Source organism: Phyllopteryx taeniolatus, chromosome 2 (assembly GCF_024500385.1).
Source record: "Phyllopteryx taeniolatus isolate TA_2022b chromosome 2, UOR_Ptae_1.2, whole genome shotgun sequence".
Classification (NCBI taxonomy): domain Eukaryota; kingdom Metazoa; phylum Chordata; class Actinopteri; order Syngnathiformes; family Syngnathidae; genus Phyllopteryx; species Phyllopteryx taeniolatus.
The window spans coordinates 12,817,866-12,839,383 of record NC_084503.1 but is presented as its reverse complement, the minus strand read 5'-3'; the positions used below and the strand labels follow the sequence as shown (position 1 = coordinate 12,839,383).

The 21,518-nt window shown below is 41.4% G+C and overlaps 2 protein-coding genes across 5 annotated transcripts; one reads left to right on the top strand and one right to left on the bottom strand.

Annotated features, from left to right (window-relative positions):
* Positions 1-1,860: 1,860 nt before the first annotated feature.
* On the bottom strand, positions 1,861-10,293 carry LOC133471623 (solute carrier family 25 member 44-like). Of its 4 annotated transcripts, none has more exons than XM_061761355.1 (5): positions 10,173-10,293; positions 9,518-9,593; positions 5,616-6,281; positions 4,762-4,889; positions 1,861-2,780 (listed from the first exon to the last, which is right to left on the bottom strand). In XM_061761355.1, the coding sequence occupies exons 3-5, from the start codon at positions 6,277-6,279 to the stop codon at positions 2,589-2,591; spliced, it is 984 nt and encodes a 327-aa protein (XP_061617339.1). In that variant the 5' UTR covers positions 6,280-6,281; positions 9,518-9,593; positions 10,173-10,293; the 3' UTR covers positions 1,861-2,588. The 4 variants fall into 4 exon arrangements, with proteins under 4 accessions (XP_061617339.1, XP_061617321.1, XP_061617330.1 ...); XM_061761337.1 differs by having other exon boundaries at positions 10,031-10,248; XM_061761346.1 differs by having other exon boundaries at positions 10,051-10,248.
* Positions 10,294-15,446: 5,153 nt separating this feature from the next.
* psma4 (proteasome 20S subunit alpha 4) lies at positions 15,447-21,199 on the top strand. The gene is made up of 9 exons (XM_061761323.1): positions 15,447-15,585; positions 15,935-15,964; positions 16,038-16,080; positions 16,326-16,488; positions 16,582-16,659; positions 16,783-16,871; positions 20,529-20,659; positions 20,776-20,899; positions 20,979-21,199. Exons 2-9 carry the CDS (start codon positions 15,962-15,964, stop codon positions 21,131-21,133), a joined length of 786 nt encoding a protein of 261 aa, XP_061617307.1. The 5' UTR covers positions 15,447-15,585; positions 15,935-15,961; the 3' UTR covers positions 21,134-21,199.
* The last annotated feature ends 319 nt before the right edge of the window (positions 21,200-21,518 follow it).

The following is a 21,518-nucleotide window of genomic DNA, read 5'->3' as shown; positions in this document are numbered from 1 at the left end:
CTGGGGTGTCTGATTCGGATGCCTCCCGGACGCCTCCCTGGTGAGGTGTTCCGGGCACGTCCCACCGGGAGGAAACGACACAGGACACGCTGGAGAGACTGTCTTTCGGCTGGCCTGGGAACGCCTCGGGATCCCCCCGGAAGAGCTGGATGAAGTGGCTGGGGAGAGGGATGTCTGGTGGATGAAGTGGCTGGGGAGAGGGAAGTCTGGGCTAGAGCTACTGCCCCCGCGACCTGACCTCGGATAAGTGGTAGAAAATGGATGGATATGAGACAAAAGTTTGGAATTCCAGCTTTTATTTCATATTTACATCTAAATGTGTTACACAACTCAGGACAGAGCACCTTTTGTTTGAAGCCACCCACTTTTCAAGTGAGCAAAAGTATTGGAACATGTGACTGATGGGTGTTTCTCGTGGCTCAGGTGTTGCCTTTTAGATTGATTGCTGAAACATTAGTGCTTGTTTTTGCCTTTGGGTTTCACCTGTGAAAACTGCATTTGATGTTAAGCAAACCATTCAAACCATTTTGAAGCTGAGAGAAGAGGGAAAATCGATCAGAGCTATTGCACAAACATTGGGCAGCGCCAATCCAACAATTTGGAATGTCCTGAAAAAGAAAGAAACTACTGGTGTACTGAGGAACAGACATCGAACAGGTCGGTCAAAGGTCTCAACTGCAGTTGATGACAGGAACATTGTGAGAGCTGTGAAGAAACACCCAAAGACAACCTCCACAGGGAAGGGGTGAAGGTATCACAATCCATTGTTTCAAGATTTTGAGAGAAGAAATATACAGGCCATTTCACAAGATACAAACATTCACACACTCGTCAGGAAAAAGAATCTGAAGGCCAGATTGGATTTTGCAAAGTACAGAGCTGAGCCAAAAACATTTTGGAACAAAGTTTTATGGACTGACGAGACCAAGATTAACCTCTAACAAAGTGATGAAAAGGCCAAAGTATGGAGAAAGAAAGGATCTGCTTATGATCCAAAACACACAAGCTCATCTGTGAAGCATGGTGGAGGTAATGCATGGCTTGGGCTTGCATGGCTACTTCTGCAACGGGCTCACTAGACTAGTCTTTATTGATGATGCAGAATGAATTCTTTAGTCTCCAAAACCATTTTGTCTGGTAATTTACAGAAAAATGCATCCAAACTAATTGGGAGAAGCTTCATCATGCAACAAGACAATGACCCAAAACACACTGCCAACACAACAAATGACTTCATCAGGGGGGAAAAGTGGAAGATCCTAGACTGGCCAAGTCAATCACCGGACCTTAACCCAATAAAGCATGCATTTTACCTCCTGAAGAGGAGACTGAAGGGAGAAACCTACAGAAACAAACAAGAACTGAAAGAGGCTGGAGTAAAGACCTGGAAAAGCATTTCAAATGAAGAATGTAACATTCTGGTGAAATCAATGGGTGTCGCAGGCTTGATGCAGTTATTAAAAGTAAGGGTTATGCCACCAAATATAACCGGTAGATGTTATTCACTTTAAGTTAATTTAATGTATTTTCTAATACTTTAGCTCACTTGAAAAGTGGGTGGATTCAAACAAAAGGTGCTCTGTAAATATCATGAAATAAAAGCTGGAATTGTGAACTTTTGTCTCATATTGATCTTTTGATCTGACACCCAAATGTCTTCAGTGTACAACAAAAACAAAAGAATTGACCTTGCTGTTCCAATACCTTTGGAGGAGACTGTATTTTCAATAGCTGCATTCTTCAAATACCTCCCAAATGTCTTAACGTTAATTTTTAAGATAGGTAGAGTCATTCATTTTCATTGGTGAAATCCTGCTAAAGCTCAATTCACCTAGAGACACAGTGCAACATGACTACAAATCAATATACAGTAGTTTAAAATTGCCACCTTCCCAAAAAACATTTACGTACGCACACAAATTTAAATGACTGATTGTGACAGTTAAATGCACATTTTCTGGAAATATCAACACCGAAACGCAACAAAAGAAAATTACATAATACATTCTTTCATGGTAAACAGTATTGCACCATTTCTTTTGTACCATAAAACAATGATAAAATATAAATGACAGATATTATATTGATTGCTGAGTTGCATGGAATTTGCCATTTTGTCATTTACTGTTAAGAACAAACACACATACGACTTAATGACTTGGCCAAAGGGAAAAGAAGAAATCGATCTTGTGTCATGATTTCCTGGGAAAAGGCGGAAAAAAAATAAAAGGCCAACACCCACAAATCAGTTTCAGATGTGGGCCCACTATATATTTGCTGTACAAACATTTACAGTAGAGAACGCCAACTCTCTCAACCACTGCAAAAATGCAGTTCATGCTCAGACTCAGGAAATAAAATCGGTCTGAAACAATTTAATTGTTCTATTGTTAAAATAACGTGAGGTATGATAGTTTTTGTGTCCTGTCTTGATCTTGTGTACACTTCACCAGCATCTGACTGTCCCATTTAAAAAAAAATAAAATAAAAAAAAAAAAAAAAAAAAAAAACTGTGGGTGCGACAGTCATTGCACGCAACTGTTCGATCCAAATATAGTGGTTTGGTGCTGACACGGTCCACGTGGTTTCTACCAGTGTCTGGAGTCCACCAGCTCCGGTCGTAAACTCAGTTTCTTTAGGCTCTCGTAGCCGACCACCATGACAATGGCGGTGGGGGTGGATGAAATGATGCGGGCCGACAGCCCTTTGGTCATTCCCCAGAAGCCCTCCTCCTTGATCAGCTGCCTGAAGGTCTCTGTGATTGAACTGCGACCTTCAACCTTAACACAAACACAAACATCCTTTTATGGAACACGTTCATATTTTTGATCCAAAGGTTCTTTACAGGGCAGCCAAAGGGCTGCAATCTATGGAACACTCCATGTTAAGGTTCTTGCCAATCTATTATGATATCAAAAACTGTACAGGGGGCCATATGTAAACTACCAAATTTACAATCACTAATATACAATGGTGTAAAAAAATGTTTGACCCCTTCCTGATTTTAGTTGTTTTTTTTTGCATGTTTGCAGCACTTAAATTTTTCCCCATCATTAAACAAATTGAAATATTAGTCAAAGAAAACACAAGTAAATGCAAAATGCAGTTTTTAAATGGTTATTATTATTAAGGGAGAAAAAAAAATCAAAACCTACATGGCCCTTTGTGAAAAAGTGATTGCCCTCTTAACCTAATAACTGGTTGGGCCACCCATAGCAGCAACAACTGCAATCCGGCGTCTGCGATAACTTGCAATGAGTCTCTTACAGCGCTGTGGAGGAATTTTGATACACTCATCTTTGCAGAATTGTACTCCAGCCACATTGGATTGTTTTCGAGCATGAACCTCCTTTTTAAGGTCATGTGACCTGCATTTATATAGGATTCAGGTCACCAGGCCACTCCAAAGTCTTCCATTTTGTTTTTCTTCAACCATTGGGAGGTAGTGCTGTTATGTTTTGGATCATTGTCCTGCTGCAGAACTCAAGTTCATTTCAGCGTGAGGTCACGAATAGATGGCCGGACATTCTCCTTTAGGATTTTTTTGGTAGACAGCAGAATTCAGGGTTCCATTTATCACAGCAGGTCTTCCGGGTCCTGAAGCAAAGCAGCCCCAGAACATCACTCAACCACCACCATATTTAACTGTTGGTATGATGTTCTTTTTCCTCAATTGCAGTGTTACTTTTACGCCAGATTTAATGGGACACACACCTTCCAAGTTCAACTTTTGTCTCGTCAGACCACAGAGTATTTTGCATGTTGTTGTGGGTTCCTTGTGACCTCTTGGTTGAGTCGTCGCTGCCCTCTTGTTGTAATTTTCGTCAGCCCGCCACTCCTGCGAAGTTTCAGCACTGTTCTATGTTTTCGCCATTTGGGGATAATGGCTCTCATTATTTTTTGAAATTCTATAACTGACACAAGAAAGTATGAGCATATATCACCTATTTTAGCTTCACTCCACTGGCTGCCTGTTCGATTTAGGATTCTTTTTTTTTTATTATTTGCTTTTGAAGTCTTGAATGGCCTTGCCCCATCGTACCTCTCTGAGCTGCTGCACCCCTACATCCCCAGCCGCTCTCTCAGGTCAGCTGGCCAGCTGCTCCTGACAGAGCCCGGAGCCAGGTTTAAACTTGGAGGTGAACGAGTGTTTGCTGCTGCCAAGCCTCATCACAGTCTCATTTTAAATCCTTGCTTAAAACCCATCTTTTTACCCTGGCTTTTAACAACAGTTAGTGTGTCTGATGTGATGTATATGTGTTCTGGGGCCAGTGCATTTTATTTTGTTGATTTTACCGACTTATTATTTATTTTTGCTATATTTTAATTGCATTGTAAGGCACTATGGGAACCTTGTGTTTGTTTAAATTGTGCTATATAAATAAAAGGGATTGCATTGGATTTCTTGATTGAGAACAGGTGTGGCCAGAGAAATTGAACTGAGGTATGATAAACCAAAGTTATGTTTTACCGGGGTTGGGGTGGGGGGCAATCACCTTTTCACACAGGGCCATGTAGGTTTGGATTTTTTTGTCCCCCCTCACTCAATGATCCCTTTTGTGTTTACTTGTGTTGTCTTTGACTAATATTTAAATTTGTTTGATGATAGGAAACATTTTGTGAAAAACATGCAAAAAAAAAAAAAAAAAAAAAAAATCATGAAGGGGCAAACCCGTTTTCACAACACTGTACAGTATCTTAAATGTACCCTTTCAGACGTGTACTACTATTGGTGGTCCGTGTCTTGATCTTGGGACTAACCTGCACTCTGGCTCTGATGACATCCATGGGGTTGGTGACAGTGGAGGCGGTGGCCGCAGCAAGCGGACCGGCGGTGGCCTGTAGAAGAAGATGAGGGCAGTCGGAGGGGGCCAGATTCGACAGCTGTTCTGTAGAACACACAACAGGAAGGAAGATCATTTGATTCCTATCAGGGGCCCCCCGTTTTTTTTTTGTTTTTTACTTTACTCCCGCTCAATATTGCTGTTTTTACTAAAATCTTAAAAGTAACGGGACGGGGCTTCCACTCCCGTCCAAACCAAGTGACTTTGTTGTCCTAATTCCCGCTTCCACCTGTTCCTGGTGACTTTTCATTCTCGCTCACGCTCCTGGCCAATCCCGTGATTAATAGTGAAATTCACTCCCGTCCTGGGGGACCCGGTGGGAGTCCCGAAAAATACTAGATTCCAGTCTGTATCTCTGTTGCAACCTGCTGATTACCTACTCATTAAACTCAAGGCAACTTCCTTCAGAGAACATCCTGTTTGAAGCGTCGCAACGGCGAAGTACTGTTAAATCAATTGTTGTCATCTTTGTCTCATGATGTCAAAATGTGAATAGCATGACAAACAGCACTGTTTAAATACCAATACTAATTGAACCACGAAATGTGTCTGTAGTGAATTTTGCCATTGAGTTCCTTGTTAGAGCGTTAGGTGTGCAAGAAGTGCTGAAACATTCAACAGTTGCATTGGAGAGTTTAGAGCAGGTCAAATTCTGTTTACTTGTAAAAGGTTTTTGTGCATTTTAGGTTCATCCTGAAATTTCCTTCAAAAGCCGAATAGCCCTACCATTTTATGAGAAGTGTATTTATGAACGTGTGAATTTCAGCTTACCTGCATAAAAATGATAAAAAGGCCACCAGACAGCACTGTTTGGGATGTAGGTGAGTAAAGAAGCGAGGGCTCCCCTGTAGAAACCCGGTAAACCATCAGCAGCAAATATTTGGGCCACTATGCTCCTGGTTTGGCCCAACACTTGTTTGGGCTTGCCGGTCTGCAAGTCCGGATTGAGGCGAAAGCGACTGAGGTGCTCCCCTTGGCCCTGCATCATCAGCTGCTGTGACACCACATCTATGGGGACAGTGATGCTCTGAGCCACCATGGAAGCCAAGCCACCCGCCACCACCGACTTGACTGTGTTGTCCTCGCAATACTTGGAGACATACTTCCTCACCAACTCGTAGGTGGTTATATACGCCTGGCCAGAGATGAGAGTGAAGGTGTTCACCATAAAGCCGCGGTAGAGGCCCCGAACGCCTTCTGCCCGCAGGATCTTAACAAAGGCGTCGAAGGTGCCACCGTAAAGCGATTTGCCCCGCTGCACCTGCAGCCGAGTCCGGATGAGAGTGGCCGGATAGACTGTGGCCCTGATGCTTAAGGTGATGAACACTCCAAAAGAATAGAACTTCTTTTTGTCCAGGTCCTCCCACTCAATGATTTGGATGTTCCTCTTCTGCACGGTGCCGGCTGGAGCAGAATCTTCATCGGAATGACTCATGTCTGACAATGGAAACATAAAAAATAAAAAAAAAAAGGAAAAGAAATAGCAGCTCAGGAACAAGGATAGTGAGTACAGCAATCCCTCACTATATTGCGGTTCACTTATTGTAGATTCAGTGCATCACAGACTTTTTCATAGGTCAGTGTAGTGCAATTACTCATCTGCACATCTCTGATAGTAACCTTTATTGGCTATATGATTTTAATATGGCTGCAATGACTCAATTAGGCTAAGAAACCTCAACTCATACATTGGGTAAGTAACCAAATTGTTTTGAGGATACAAAGAACACAACCAAAATTAATTAAATTAAACCATATTTTGCCAAACCAACTTTTTCTAGTATTTAAGATGTTAAGATGATATGGTCTCTATGGTACCTCAGTAAACATGAAATATGAAATAAAATCATCCACGCATTCCTGAGTTCCAGACGTTTTTCCGCCGAGAGGCCTGAAAAAAGGTAATTCAAATTTCTCCAGCTTATCTCACTTACATCACCAAATGAAGCTCTACCTCTCTGCCCCCGATCCCTTATAACAATATCAACAGGAACAAATGCAAGACCAACCTTTAGCTTGTTTTTATACAACTACAGTACTGTAGTTAAAAACACAATGAATTCTGGGTTTCCTTAATGCTTTTCGCTGACTATATTCCCAGGTCCATCAGTGTGAGGAAGCTGTCTTATTTCTCTCCGCCCTCTCATTTTCTTCAGCAAAAAATAAATAAAATCGACTTGTTAGCGAAAAGTGGACTATTATGACCCAGTTCCTTTAAGGCAGGAAATCGTAGGGGTGGGTAAAATTCAGTCATTCACATTCATCAATGCATTGCAAATCATTCTTTACCTTTTCAGTGTCAACTGCCATGTTTGTCTTACTTTTGTACTCCATATGTACAAATAGGTTATGTGTACATTTTAATTTTTTAGATGTTTTGTTTAAAAAAAAATGTGACCTGACATTTTTATATGACATCAAAATAAATACTTTAAAATGGTCAAAATTTGCTCTTGATTTGTGTATATTTCTATTTCTTACTGAATCGATATTCGAGCATTTAAATCAATATCACATTGAATCGAATTGCAACCTAAAGAATTGAAATCGAATCACGAGGTTCTTAACAATCCCCAAACCTATGAAATCACCTGTTCACACCATGTCCACATGGGCTGTTGTTCACGTCATTCAAGCAGAGCACACCAGCCTTTAATAGACATGCTTGTGTAGTGTGTGTGGATGATCTGAAGTGGACAAATAACATAACTGCACCCCTCTAAAGTATCACATGTTGGCATTGAATTGCAAATGCAACTTATAAATTTACATAATAACTAATTGGTCAATACTTTTCATATTTCATTTATTGTGGTAGTTTTCTGGACGTAAGCCCTGCAATAAAAGAGGGTTTAGTGTATTTACATTACAGAGAGAGGAATACAGTATGTGATCCTTTCTACAGCTTTTCAGTGTTTCCCAACCTTTATTCCGCTTAATAAAAAAGAAAAAAAATCACTGCACACAACATACAAAATATCACAAAAAAATAGATATACTGAAATAACCATCTTTTATCAGTTTACTTACAAATGAACTTACCGTAATTTCTCATGTATATGCATTTTTCCCCCAAAAATTTGTCAAGTCAATAGTGCGCATTATACATTGGTATAGGGGCAAATGGAAAAAAACATTCATATTTTACAAATGTATGCTGCCATCTAGTGGTTATGAAAAAGCTGTACACGTTCATTCCGAAATGCCACCGCCACCTAGTGGTTATAAAAAAAATTTGTAGCCTACACTTTCATTCCAATATGACAGAGGTACGTATGACTGCATATATGTACAGTTGTGCTCATTAGTTTACATACCCTGGCAGAATTTGTGAATTTTTTTTGTTTTGTTTTTTTTTTTTAAATATGACTGATGACTGAACAACAACCATCATTAATTTCTTTATGGTTATGTTTTGTTTAATGATCATGCTTTTCTGAAATGCTTGACCGTTTAATTCAAATCCCATTGGCTGCATACATACATACATACATCTAGCGAGTAAACATTTGTGATTTCACTGTTAACCAACCCACTGAGGGCAACTAAAACTACAAATGGCCCAGGACAAAGCAAGTCTGACATCTAGTGATGTTACGAGATGTGTCGAGTAATGGAGGGGGTGTTTCCGCAAAGCGCGTATCGAGGCTTCCTTTATTTGAGGGCCGGACCCGGAAGTGATGACGTCCGAAGTCTCGCTGCCCGTGACCGAATTGGGAAGCGCTTCAGGGTTTGCCACGAGGTTTGACAGCAATCTAATCCCCTCATGCAGGCTCCATTCAAAATGTGTGTGTCTGTTTTTTTTTTTATATATAGAGTTGCGGTCAGCTGTTTGGATAAAGACTGTGTAGTTTGTATAGGGTAATAGTTTGGGGTGGTGACATCAGCTTGGACAGCTTGGGCAGTAGAGATAGTGATTCCGTCACCTGGCCGATAACCCAGCGGTTCATGCACTCAACACTCAACCTGGGGTATGGTTGTCGTCTGATTTCAAACCCCAAGCAGGACCGCACCGCATAAGGAAATATGATTGAGGCTTATCAATTACCTTTGTTTATCAAAAACTGCATTTTCCAGCATTTCTTATTTTATTCATGGGGAGGGTATTTATTGTGTTCACAGAAAGCAGGGTAAAATTAAACCTCACTGCGAGAGGAGAAATTACTGTACCCCAAATCTTGCTTTCGAATGAATCACTTAACACAAAAATTATAATAAACTAATTTCTAAATAGGCACTTTCAAAATCCTCTGCCCTCTTAAGCCGATGCCATTTTCCCAAAGTGACAGAAAAACATTATACAACCCGCCATACATGAACATTTTAAGCACACAGAATACGTTCAAAAATAATATATTTTACACTTTATGTTGGGAAACTATTTGGTCAAACATTGTTTTGTAATACATAGTCATTCACAAGAGCCAAAAAGACGTAAATATGCAACGCATCACATACTGGATGTGGTAAAGATCCAGCTGCCTGTGATTATGCACATAGCCAGCTGGTGGTTTCGTGTGCAATGAAGCATCAAGAAAGGAACCATTAATCCAACCAATGGCTGAAGTGTTACAATGCTTCATGAAGCATCATCTCGCCATCACTACTCACGTCCATGATCTAAATGAATTGGCCATGAAAATAATTCTGATATTATTTTGATTCAAGAATACCTGTGCTTAGCCGGCGACCAGTCCAGGGTATACCCAGTTTCTCATCCAAAGTCAGCTGGAATAGGCTGCAGCTCACCTGAAGACAAACAAGAAAAGTGATACATTACATACATGTGATAATCAAGTATTGTAGTGTGGATTACAGGCTCTAATATTGTCTGATGTGCCAATAGCTTCGTGTATTGCAGTGAGATAGGTCCACGGTCTCGTTGCATTTAAGCTAGCCCGCTTCAAATAAACAATATTAATAATTGGGCGTGACAAAGTAAACAAAGCCTGTGAGTGTTTTGACAATGTTCATTCACGATACTCTGGTTGTTCAGCCATTAGCGTTGTTGTTAACCCTAAAGGCAGAAGCGTCGAAAAGGACAGTGTGTCCCTACCAAAGCCTGACCAAAAACGAGCTCGCACGTGTGACATACGACATTTACGCTGCACGTATTACGAAGATGTAACTTGCTACTGTGCAGCAGTTGGTCTTAGCATAGCTGTCAGAAATGACGTTTAAAACACCTTTTCGGACGGATGTTTACGTTAAATCCATGTCCTAAACGACTTGAAACACCAGGTCGACAGCCGATGGAAATGTGCTGATGGCAGTTACGTCATGGAATAGTTCAAAAGATAAAAGCTTTGAGCAGAATGCCTCGGAGACCTTGGATCTCGTCCCAAATTCCAGCTTCCATTCTAAACACAATGCTGATGGAACAACCAATCAGAAGATGCATTATTCTTCTTCTTCTTCTTCTTCTTCTTCTTCTTCTTCTTCTTCTTCTTCTTCTTCTTCTTCTTCTTCTTCTTCTTCTTCTTCTTCTTCTTCTTCTTCTAAATGGTGTTTTAGCGCCATCTACAGCGAATCTGACGAAAAATACAGACTTGCTTGTTTTTTTTTTATTTGAAAGAACAAATATAAACAACGTAAGGCATTTCCATTAAATAACACTAAAACGGAGCATCCTGAGCCGTATGGCGAACTTTACAGTAGATACCAGCAACAACAACAACAAAAATTCACAAGATGGCATTATAAACTTAAGTAAAATCTATCAAGAAGAGAAAGAAGATTAAGGGCTTTCTTGTTCTTTACAAACTCGTTCAACCAATGATTTAAAAGTATATGCATTTGTGGAAAAAAAACCTTCCATAATAACGACAACACATTAATAACAAAATCCAAATTCTTGTCCTTGTCAAAAACACCAAACTCAATGGACTTCATCATCCAAGGTGACAGTTCAATATTTTTACAGTGAACCCAGCCCTGCATATCCAACCAAAAGGTCTGTACCGATTCAGAGTTAAAAAAAAAAAAAAAAAAAATCGAGGTTCCAGGTTTTCAATGTCCGTATCACAAAAAAGAAAAGGTGGGGGGGGGCACAATAATTCGCTTCAATATTAAATTTCAGTCTTAAAAATTCCTTTGCGGGGTAAAATCTCATTTAGAATTTAGAACTTTACTTCTTTAGTTTTGGGGGGAACTGGAAATGAAAGGGTGGAACGGTATAGACTGGTTAGCACATCTACCTCACAGTTCTGAGGACCGGGGTTCAAATCCCGGCCTCGCCTGTATGGAGTTTGCATGTTCTCCCCGTGCTTGGGTGGGTTTTCTCCGGGGACTCGGTTTCCTCCCACCTCCCAAAAACATGCATGGACGGTTGATTGAGATCCTCCATTCCTCAATATACTGTACACAAACTTTCTACAGAATATATCAGTTATTCCATACGGGAGTGTTATGTGTGGTGGGTGATGTTTGAAGATTAACTTCCGATAGATTAGTCGAGATAAACTTTCAGTTTTGGGGAAAAGATTCCCAAAGATTGTAATGTCTGTTTGCAACCACCTGTCAAGCATGGATTCACATTTATCTATGTTACTTGAATTGGGTGTATTAAGAATACATTTGTTTGGCTCCCCTCCTTGAGCCGTCACCTCATCGTGGTGGAGAGGTTTGTGTGTCCCAATGATCCTAGGAGCTAAATTGTCTGGGGCTTTATGTCCCTAGCAGTGTCACCCATGGCAAACAGGTCTTACAGTAGGTGAGGGACCTTTGTGCACATAGCACGGCACAAAGGTTTTCGCTTGCCCAGACGTGGGTCACCGGGACCCCCTTCTGGAGCCAGGCCTGGAGGTGGGGCTCGAAGGCAAGCACCCTGGTGGCCCATGGGGCCCGGCCGGGCACAGCCCGAAAGGGTAACGTGGGTCATCCTTCCCATGGGCTCACCACCTGTGGAAGGGGCCATAGGGGTCTGGTGCTGTGTGAGCTGGGCCGAAGGCAGTTACCTTGGCGATCCGATCCCCAGAAGCTGGCTCTACAGACATGGAACATCACCTCTCTGGCAGGGAAGGAGCCTGACCTGGTGTGTGAGGTCGAGAAGTTCCAACTAGATATAGTTGGGCTCCCCTCCACACACAGTTTGAGCTCTGGTACTCGTCCTCTTGAGAGTGGTTGGATTCTCTTCAACTCTGGAGTTGCCCACGGTGAGAGGCGTTGAGCAGGTGTGGGTATACTTATTGCCCCCCGACTCGGCACCTGTACATAGGGGTTCACGCCGGTGGACAAGAGGGTAGCCTTCCTTCGCCTTCGGGTGGGGGGGCAGGTACTGACTGTTGTTGTGCCTATGCACCAAACAGCAGTTCAGCGTACCCACCCTTTTTGGAGTCCTTGATGGGGGTGCTGGAAAGCGTTCCCACTGGGGACCCCATCGTTCTCCTGCACTTCAATGCACATATGGGCAATGACAGTGAGACCTGGAAGGGTGTGATTTGGAGGAATGGCCCCCCTGATCAGAACACCACTCGGGTTCTGATCAGGGGGGCTCATCACGGATTGTCCATAACGAGCACCATGTTTAAGCTTAAGGGTGTCCATACACTTGGGACCAGGAGACCCTTGGTAGCAGTTCGATGATCGACTGTGTGGTCATGTTATCCGACTTGCGGTCACATGTCTTGGATACTCGGGTGAAAAGAGGGGCGGAGCTGTCAACTGATCACCACCTGGTGGTGTGCTGGCTTTGATGGAGGGGAAAGATGGACCGGAGGGTGTGTTCTAACTATATGGGGATCACACCCCTCAGCCTCCCTGGTAAGGTCTATTCAGGGGTGCTGGAGTCGAGCGTTGGTCGAAAAGTCAAATCTTAGATTCAGGAGAAGCACTGTTATTTTGTCCTGGCCGTGGAACAGTGGACCAGCCCTTCACCCTCGGCAGGGTCCGTGAGGGTTTATGGGAGTTCGGCCAACCAGTCTACATGTGTTTTGTGGACTTGGAGAAGGCTTTTGACCGTGTCCAACAGGGAGTCCTGTGGGCGGTGCTTCGGGAGTATAAGGTACAGAACCACCTGATACGGGCTGTTCGGTCCCTGTACGACCGGTATCAGAGTTTTATGGACAGAATTTCTAGGCGCAGCCGAGGCGTAGAGGGGGTCCGGTTTGGTAGCCTCAGTATTGCATCTCTGCTTTTTTTGCAGATGATGTGGTTCTGTTGGCTTCATCAAGCCATGATCTCCAACTCTCACTGGAGCGGTTCACAGCTGAGTGTGAAGCGGTTGGGATGAAAATCAGCACCTAAAAATCTGAGACCATGGTCCTCAGTGGGAAAAGGGTGGAGTGCCCTCTCCAGATTGGGAATGAGACCCTGCCCCAAGTGGAGGAGTTCAAGTATCTTGGGGTCTTGTTCACGAGTGAGGGAAGAATGGAACAGGAGATCGACAGGCGGATCGGTGCAATGTCTGCAGTGATGCAAACTTTGTATCGGTTTGTTGTGGTGAAGAAGGAGCTAAGCTGAAACTCTCAGTCGATCTATGTTCCCACCCTCACCTATGGTCATGAGCTGTGGGTCATGACGGAAAGAACGAGATCATAGATTCAAGCGGCCGCAATTAGTTTCCTCCGCAGGATGTCTGGGCTCTCCCTTAGAGATAGAGTAAGAAGCACGGTCATCCGGGAGGGGCTCAGAGTAGAGCCGCTGCTCCTCCGTATTGAGCGGAGCCAGATGAGGTGGCTCAGGCATCTGATTAGGATGCATTGTGGACGCCGCCCTGGTGAGGTGTTCCAGGCAGGTACCACCGGGAGGAGAACCCCGGGACAACCCAGTACATGCTGGAGAGACTACGTCTCCCGGCTGACCTAACGCCTCGGGATCCCACTGGAAGAGCTGGATGAAGTGGCTGGGGAGAGGGAAGTCTGGGCTTCCCTGCTAAAGCTACCGTCCCCGCGACACGACCTCGGATAAGCGGAAGAAAACGGATGGATGGACATACTACTTCCAATATTTTACATTACAGTTTTGTCTTTAGAGATGATAATACCCAGGTATTTAACCTCCTCTTTGATTGCAATATATTGTAATGTTTGTAAAGGGCAGTCATGCAATGTCAATAAATCACATTTATCCAGATTTAGTTTCAAACCAGAAGCCTTTGAGAGTAAAGGCTTGTCTTGATTGTCTTGAAGAGCTAGGGGAATTTGAGTTTCATTTTTTCAAGGACAACATTCCCACTATTTGTATATCCAACACATCTAACCCTCTAAAAGGACCATTTTTTATTAAATCGATAACATCTCTGGTAACTTAATAAACAGAACGCTGACATATTCCTCTTTTGATCTAAAATCTTGAACAGGTGCCATTTCCTAAAGCAACAGAACTATAAATACCTTTATAAAGCATACTAATAAGGTCAACAAATCTATCACCAAACCCAAAATAGTTTCAAGTCCTCAAAATAAAGGGGTGCTCAAAAGAATTATACGCCTTGTGAAAATCTAGAAATAAAATAAATCCCTCATCATGAACCACGTCTATATTTGAGTAAGTCCATTGCAAGTCTTATATTTTTATGAATTCATCTCCCCTTCAAAAAGCCCGATTGAATCTCACTAATTATAGAGGCTAAGCCCTCCGTCAACCTAGCAGCAATAGCTCCAGAGAGGATTTGAAGTAAAGTTATCGGTCTCAGGTTGTCAAGATTACTTCTGTCCTCACCTGGGTATGAAATTAACGTGATTAAACCTTGTTTCATCATCTGCATTAATTCCTTATTCCTTATACATTCCTTCAATGCCTTCCTGAGAGTTAAATTCAGCATTACTACAACACTGGCTAATATCCAAATAAGCAAATAAGCTTTTCCTCGCTTGCATGATCTGGGGCCAAAGTTTCTTTCTCTCCATTTTGTCATCAGTGGTCAAATCTTTGGTAAACCGGATCCCCTTCAGCCTCGCAGACAGGTGACTTTTTGGTCATTCTCCAGATGCCAACTCTGTGTTGCCGCTTGGTAAACTGCGCAATCACCTGCCGTGTCTTGTTCACCTCCATCTTCCCTAAGCGATGCGCCGTCTCCACATAATCGTGCAGTGTCTGAGCCCACTCCGGAGCTATTTTAGTTCAACGAATACAGGAATGCATTTTATTTTCAACATCTGTTTTCTACTTGTATTTCTTCTGTGCAATTGTGCATCATAAAACTCTTCCATAAAACACGCTTCTCAATTTGTTTACCTGAACTGCTATTTCCAGCATAACAAAAAACTAAACTTTATTTAAATCTTTCAAACAATATTTTACTTATTTTTCATTTTATTTATTTAACCTTTATTTATCCAGGTAAGGAAATTGAGAAGAGGTTCTAATTTGCAATGCTGATCTGGCTGCAGACAGCAGAGTAAAACAAAGATTATTACACATTGCATGAGAGTTGTAGCAAATAAAATGATAGAAATTACACTGATTGATTAAAAAAAGATCTTAATATTTAAAGACTACATCTCATATACTCTCAGAATACAACAAGGAGGGGTCCTCGACGGTCCGTCCTTTCAAGGTTACGAAAGGCGCGCAATGACGCTGATGTTATAACGCTTTTAAAATTATTATTATTAATTTTTTTTGTAATTTTCATTTGCATACGGGTGTTATCCTCCCACAGACAGGTGGCGCTGTTTGGACTACTGTTTGACTGTAGCGACGTCTCTCACAGCGGTGCTCTACGCGAGGAAACGTTAAATAGAAAGTGCAAGAATTATCTTTCTTGGTTGACACAACAACGTACGCTTTTTCATCGAAGGTACTGTAAACATGCTGTCACTGGCTGCAGTAACTTTGTTTTAAACTATGTGTTAAGATTCTGAACACCTTGACACTCATGTTCGTACTCTTATTTTGAACTAGCATGCTAGCTTAGCTTAGATATTGCAGATTCATTGTTAAGCTAGCTAGCTGTCACACAGATACTAAATGTGCGGTAATGCGTGTTAATAGGTACGTTCAGTGGAGTCATGTACATTCGCTATAAAACTAATGTGTCAAGATTATAACCACAGATATAATCATGCTCGAGCTAAGTCCGCAAACAAGTTCAAATGATTTGACTAATCACTTTCTTTTGACTCTGACCGTTCAATTGCTATTTGCAGGGTTGTTAGTTCCTTGCTCACGACAAAATGGTAGGTTACGTCATCATATGTATTTGTTAGTTGTGCAATTGTTTGTCTAATTTCTGTTCCTGCTTGATGTTAGTCTCGCAGGTATGATTCCCGGACAACCATATTTTCCCCAGAAGGCAAGTCTTGTTTCTCTCTGTATAATAATAATAATAATAGATGATGTACGAGCCAGCATGTGTGATTAGTGGCTAGAACGTCTGTCTCACAGTTCTGAGGTTTGGGGTTTGAATTTCGGGTCCAGCCTTCCTGTCTACAGTTGATATTTAGTTTCCTCTATTGATATTCTGCAATAGCTGTGATATTGAGTCTGTTTGTAAAAAAATAATAAATAAATGAATAATAAAATTTCTGCGCTTGCTAGGTCGCTTGTATCAGGTGGAATATGCAATGGAAGCAATTGGCCACGCGGGAACCTGTCTTGGGATTCTGGCAAACGATGGAGTGCTGCTCGCAGCAGAGAGACGCAACATCCACAAACTGTTGGATGAAGTCTTTTTCTCTGAAAAGATCTACAAGCTCAATGAGTCAGTACATGAGCACCCATTGTTCACCACTGTGTTGTATGTACATGACAGAGAGAAATATAAAACTATGATGTGATTTTGATATTTTTTCAGAGACATGGCTTGCAGTGTCGCAGGGATCACATCAGATGCTAATGTACTGACAAATGAACTTCGCCTAATTGCGCAGAGGTAAGGTTTAGAGGACACTCGGCTTATGTTTAACTTCCATGTAGCATTTTTTAAAAACCTTTTGTTATACTTCTCTTAAGTCTGAAGCACTGTTTTGAGCCGTGGAAATGTTTTCCTCTACAGATATTTATTGCAGTACCAGGAGCCAATCCCCTGTGAGCAGTTGGTGACAGCACTGTGTGACATCAAGCAGGCCTACACTCAATTTGGAGGTAGGAAACCTGATCAGAGAATCATGTGTGCCTTCATGGACCTGAAGGATTACACCAGGCTCTGTCATTGTACAGCTTGTGTCCTAATTGTGCGAAACAGGGTACAGTAAGCCACCGCATATTCACTCTTCACGTGGAATTTAGCTCCAGTTGTTAGCTAAAAAACTGACCTATTTGCTTACTTTTTTTCTTTCTGAAATTCCCTTAGAAAGTGCCAAATAGAAATAAATTGGAATTGGTGTCAAGGAAGTATATTGGGGTGGAGCTAAGTTTAGCCTGGGTTTTTAGCGAAAGTCAAGGAGCGTGACAGAAAGAGTGATGAAGTGCTGCACAAGTAAATAATAAGATACTAAATTTTACAGTCCTTTTAGGTTGCCTGGGCTTGACTCTGTCCTCCATAGGTTGAAAGTTTTTTCTTACCATGTTATACATATTTAATGGTGTATGCTTTTGATGTTTTGATTGTGTAGACAGACGTGTGTGTATACATGATGGATAGATGTATTTGGATTACATCAGGTGTGCATTGACATGTTTTAGGTGATTTCTCTGTTTACGCTGCAGTCTTGCATTGGCAGATTCATTTGAATCACATTTGAAAGAGGTCCGATTCTGATGTGGGTATCTGGTTACATGTTTTTTTCTCTTTACGCTGCAATGATGAATCTTTGAATTGTGCCACTTGGTAGCAAAATTCCTTGTAGAGTAAATCCCAATTTAATTGCTTGATGACCTGCTTATTGTCATATTCAGCCATGTTTATTGTTCAGGTCAGCTTCTATCCCTATAGTCCGTTTGAGGTCAGACAATCTATATAGAGGGAGACCATATTGGTTTTATATATATATATATATATATATATATATATATATATATTTAACCCCTCCCCACACACTTTAACCTTATTAAAACATAATTAAATACAATAAAACACACTTTTAAAAGTGTTCCTTACACCTGTTTTCATTCTCTTGCTTGCGCAGTTATCCAAATAAGAGGCAAAGCATATTTGCTTCAAGCCGTTTATTTGTTACTCCCAATTGAAGTTTATTGTTAAACTGACACACAAAACAAAAGATAATTAAAAATTCTATTAGAGGATTTTTATAATCAATCGTTTCTAGTCGACTTTACATCGGGTCGATAATTGGCATTTATGCTGATCAGCTTTATTGTCATCATTCGCAGATCCGATCGATGATGTCATTGATCGGCTCCGCAAAATACATTTACTCCGCGTCGCCATGTACAGTATATTTGAATCCAAAAGCTTGTTTATTTTTAACCTTGTGTGTCTTTTGACGTAATACTGTAAATATCGGACCACCAAGTTTTTCAAAAAAAAAAAAAAAAAAAAACCTTGGCTGTGTGGGACAGACAATACGTTTGAGACAGACATGTTATGCTTAGATCAGACTACAAGACAAATTTGGTCTTTCACAATTGTACTATGTTAGACCACTGTAATAAAATCTTGTATTCCGATACCACCACATCCCATTTTTTTTACGTTCACTGGGCTTCATCTTGTCAACTCAAACGCGACCGGATACACTCGTTACCATGGCAACGACAACAATAATGGATCGTGCCGTGTTTTTATGGGAACAAAATGGGGAAAAACGTGTGGTGGTGGTCACTGGTGCTTGGGAGAAGACGTTTGTTTAAGGCTTGCATGAGGTATGTTCACATACTTTTAATACAATACGGCTTGCAAGCAGGCAACAAAACGTTATCAATGACGTCATTGATCGGCTCGGCGAATTATGACATTAAAGCCGATCAGCATAAAATGCTAAATATCGGCCGATACCGATCAGCCCGATAAAATCGGTGTAAAGTCTAAACCAAACCATATAATTTCATTCAATGACGGAATTAGAATTGATGTTACAGTAATTATAAACCAGTTCAAACAACTGCTCGTTTAACACACACGGAGGGGAAACTCATACAAACAGGGCATACAACAATACTCATAGCCATATATTCTCTCTGCTCTGTGACAACAATAAATGTTACTGGAGCTAACTTGGGTATTATCTTTGTGTCTTCTTCCTCTTAATTCTGCTGCATCTCTTACAGTAGACCTCAGTGCTGTGGTAGTACACTGAAGGCGCACAACTCTAAATTCAGACTTGTAGAACTATTTAAAAAAAAAAAAAAAAACTAATTCATTCCATGCAAGCCATCTCAGAAAACGCAATGCTTAGTGCCAGCCATTTGAGAACATTTTGACTGATTTTTTTTTAAGGCCCACAGAATATTCTGTTGTATGATTTTATATATAGACTGAATCTACCCAGTGAAAAACAGACTCCCGTCTTTTACCAGGAAAAAAAAGTTAATTTCTACCAATTTTCCCTTCTTTAGTAGTAATCAGCAGTAGAATATAGTTAGGTTTTGCTAAATCACCATTTCTCCCAGAAATGGGAGAAAATATTTTTTTAAATGGAACAATATGAAGCTCGCCGGCACGGTGGGCGACAAGTTGGCACATCTGCCTCACAGTTCTGGGGACCGGGTTTCAAATCCCGGCCCCGCCTGTGTGGAGTTTGCATGTTCTCCCCGTGCCTAGGTGGATTTTCTCCGGGCACTCCGGTTTCCTCCCACATCCCAAAAAATGTGTCTGAATTTCCATATTTTAAAGATTTTGTCAAGAACATTACTGCAGGACAGTTATTGCAGTATATAATGTAATAGGATAAAAATAATTCTGCATACTGTTCAATTGTAGAACATAGTCATTACTATTTAATCGTTAATAAATTATGGCCTCAATATTTATTTTAATCTTTTTATTGCATCAACATTGTAATGGCGTACGCAGTTGCAGCCTGAATCAAAGTATATGAAATTCTCTTCCTCAGTAGCGTACCTGCGCCCCACGCTTGATTTGTGCAAACACACTTAAGTACCCTGTCACATTGACGTCAGACACTGCCCATAACAATGGCGTGCCCCGTTATATATATGACCAGCATGTGATCTACCAAGTCTACCTTCGATCGCAATCGACGTATTGGGCACCCCTGCTTTAGAGGCACTCTATATATGGCGAATGTGGTCTGCGTCATGTCCGAAATCCCTGTTGTACTTTGTCACATTTATAACACACACATACATAGTGAAATGTATACATATACATTATCTGTTCAAGTGTAAAATGTGTCAACTTGACCGACTATGTCAACAGGAATACGACTACGATACGATAGGAATACGATTTCCTGGTTGCGATTTGTGGGTGGCAGAGAAAACAAGTTTGCTCTTGATTCTAAAATGGTGCATTGGTACCCTCTGCTGGCGTTTTTTGTTAATTTTCTTTATCTGCATGTCTGAGATTGTCACTTCAACACCCTGAGAACTTCCTTAACCCTGTGAAAAAACGTGGAAAATATAAAAATACGTTGTTGGCACTAAACGTTTGGATTTTATCAAATGTATTAATACGTTTTTGGCACTGAAAGACTTGACAAACACGAAGGTGTCGCATGTCTGAAATGTTGTTAAGGTGAATGTTTGCAAGTAGCATTAAAAAAAAAACACAATAGCAGAGGCATGAACTATAAAGCACAATATAACCGGGGGAAGCGGTATTCTCAAACAGCTATTTTCAAATAGATTTATTTTGTCATCTGTGAATTCCATTCACAGGCAAGAGGCCATTTGGTGTCTCTCTCTTGTACATGGGCTGGGACAAACACTATGGCTTCCAGTTGTACCAAAGTGACCCAAGTGGTAACTACGGAGGCTGGAAAGCAACATGCATCGGCAACAACAGCGCTGTAAGCTCTGACTGCAATATTTAGGACTGGAGAGTTGAATAGTCCTACACAGTGACATCACGTTAATATTAAGTTACCCTATTTGTGCCTTTGTTTGTTTTTGTCTTCAACCTCAGGCCGCAGTGTCCATGTTGAAGCAGGACTACAAAGAGGGAGAGATGGCTCTGTCCTCGGCTTTGGCTCTGGCTGTCAAAGTTCTCAACAAAACTATGGATGTCAGCAAGCTTTCTGCAGAGAAAGGTGAGCTCAAATCACCCATGCCCGAAATGTACATCGTATATCGTGTCCTGCATACAAGATGGTTTCACGTTTGTTTCAGTGGAGATTGCCACCCTGACACGGGAGGATGGCAAAACAAACATCAAGGTGTTGAAACAAAAAGAGGTCGAAGAGCTGATCAAGAGACACGAGGCTGAGGAGGCTAAGGCTGAGAAAGACAAAAAGGAGAAGGAGCAGAAAGAAAAGGATAAATAAACAAATTCACACATCTTTATGTAGATAACTGTTACTTTGTCTTTTACATTAAAAGTTTGGAAAGTGGTTATATTGTGGTCTACTTTCTATTTGTGAAATCATGCATCCTTGATAAATGCGGGGGAAATATTCTCACACCGTTTAATCAATCGCAAGTGGACTGTTGTGGTCGTCATAGAAGACGTTTCGCCCCTCATCCGAGCAGGCAGTAACCACTGAGCAGATGCATGTCACAACACAGATGGGAAAACTCATGTCGAGACTCAGCCGTCTACCTGCACTTCCAAGAGAAAAAGCACTCTTGATTGTTTAAAAGAGGAGTAAGAGAGGCCACCTCCCTTAACAGAGGAGGTAGTTTACACTACCCATCTCCCACTTAAAATGC

What these genes read in the sequence shown, in the direction of transcription:
- psma4 (XM_061761323.1), top strand. An exon ending in AACCATATTTTCCCCAGAAG is followed by an intron (nt 16,081 to 16,325) that starts GCAAGTCTTGTT and finishes TGCGCTTGCTAG; the next exon opens with GTCGCTTGTATCAGGTGGAA. An exon ending in AAGATCTACAAGCTCAATGA is followed by an intron (nt 16,489 to 16,581) that starts GTCAGTACATGA and finishes ATATTTTTTCAG; the next exon opens with AGACATGGCTTGCAGTGTCG.
- LOC133471623 (XM_061761355.1), bottom strand. Translation starts at nt 6,279, where the DNA reads ATGAGTCATTCCGATGAAGATTCTGCTCCAGCCGGCACCGTGCAGAAG. An exon ending in TTTTTATCATTTTTATGCAG is followed by an intron (nt 4,890 to 5,615) that starts GTAAGCTGAAAT and finishes TGTGTTCTACAG; the next exon opens with AACAGCTGTCGAATCTGGCC. An exon ending in TCATCAGAGCCAGAGTGCAG is followed by an intron (nt 2,781 to 4,761) that starts GTTAGTCCCAAG and finishes GTTTGTGTTAAG; the next exon opens with GTTGAAGGTCGCAGTTCAAT.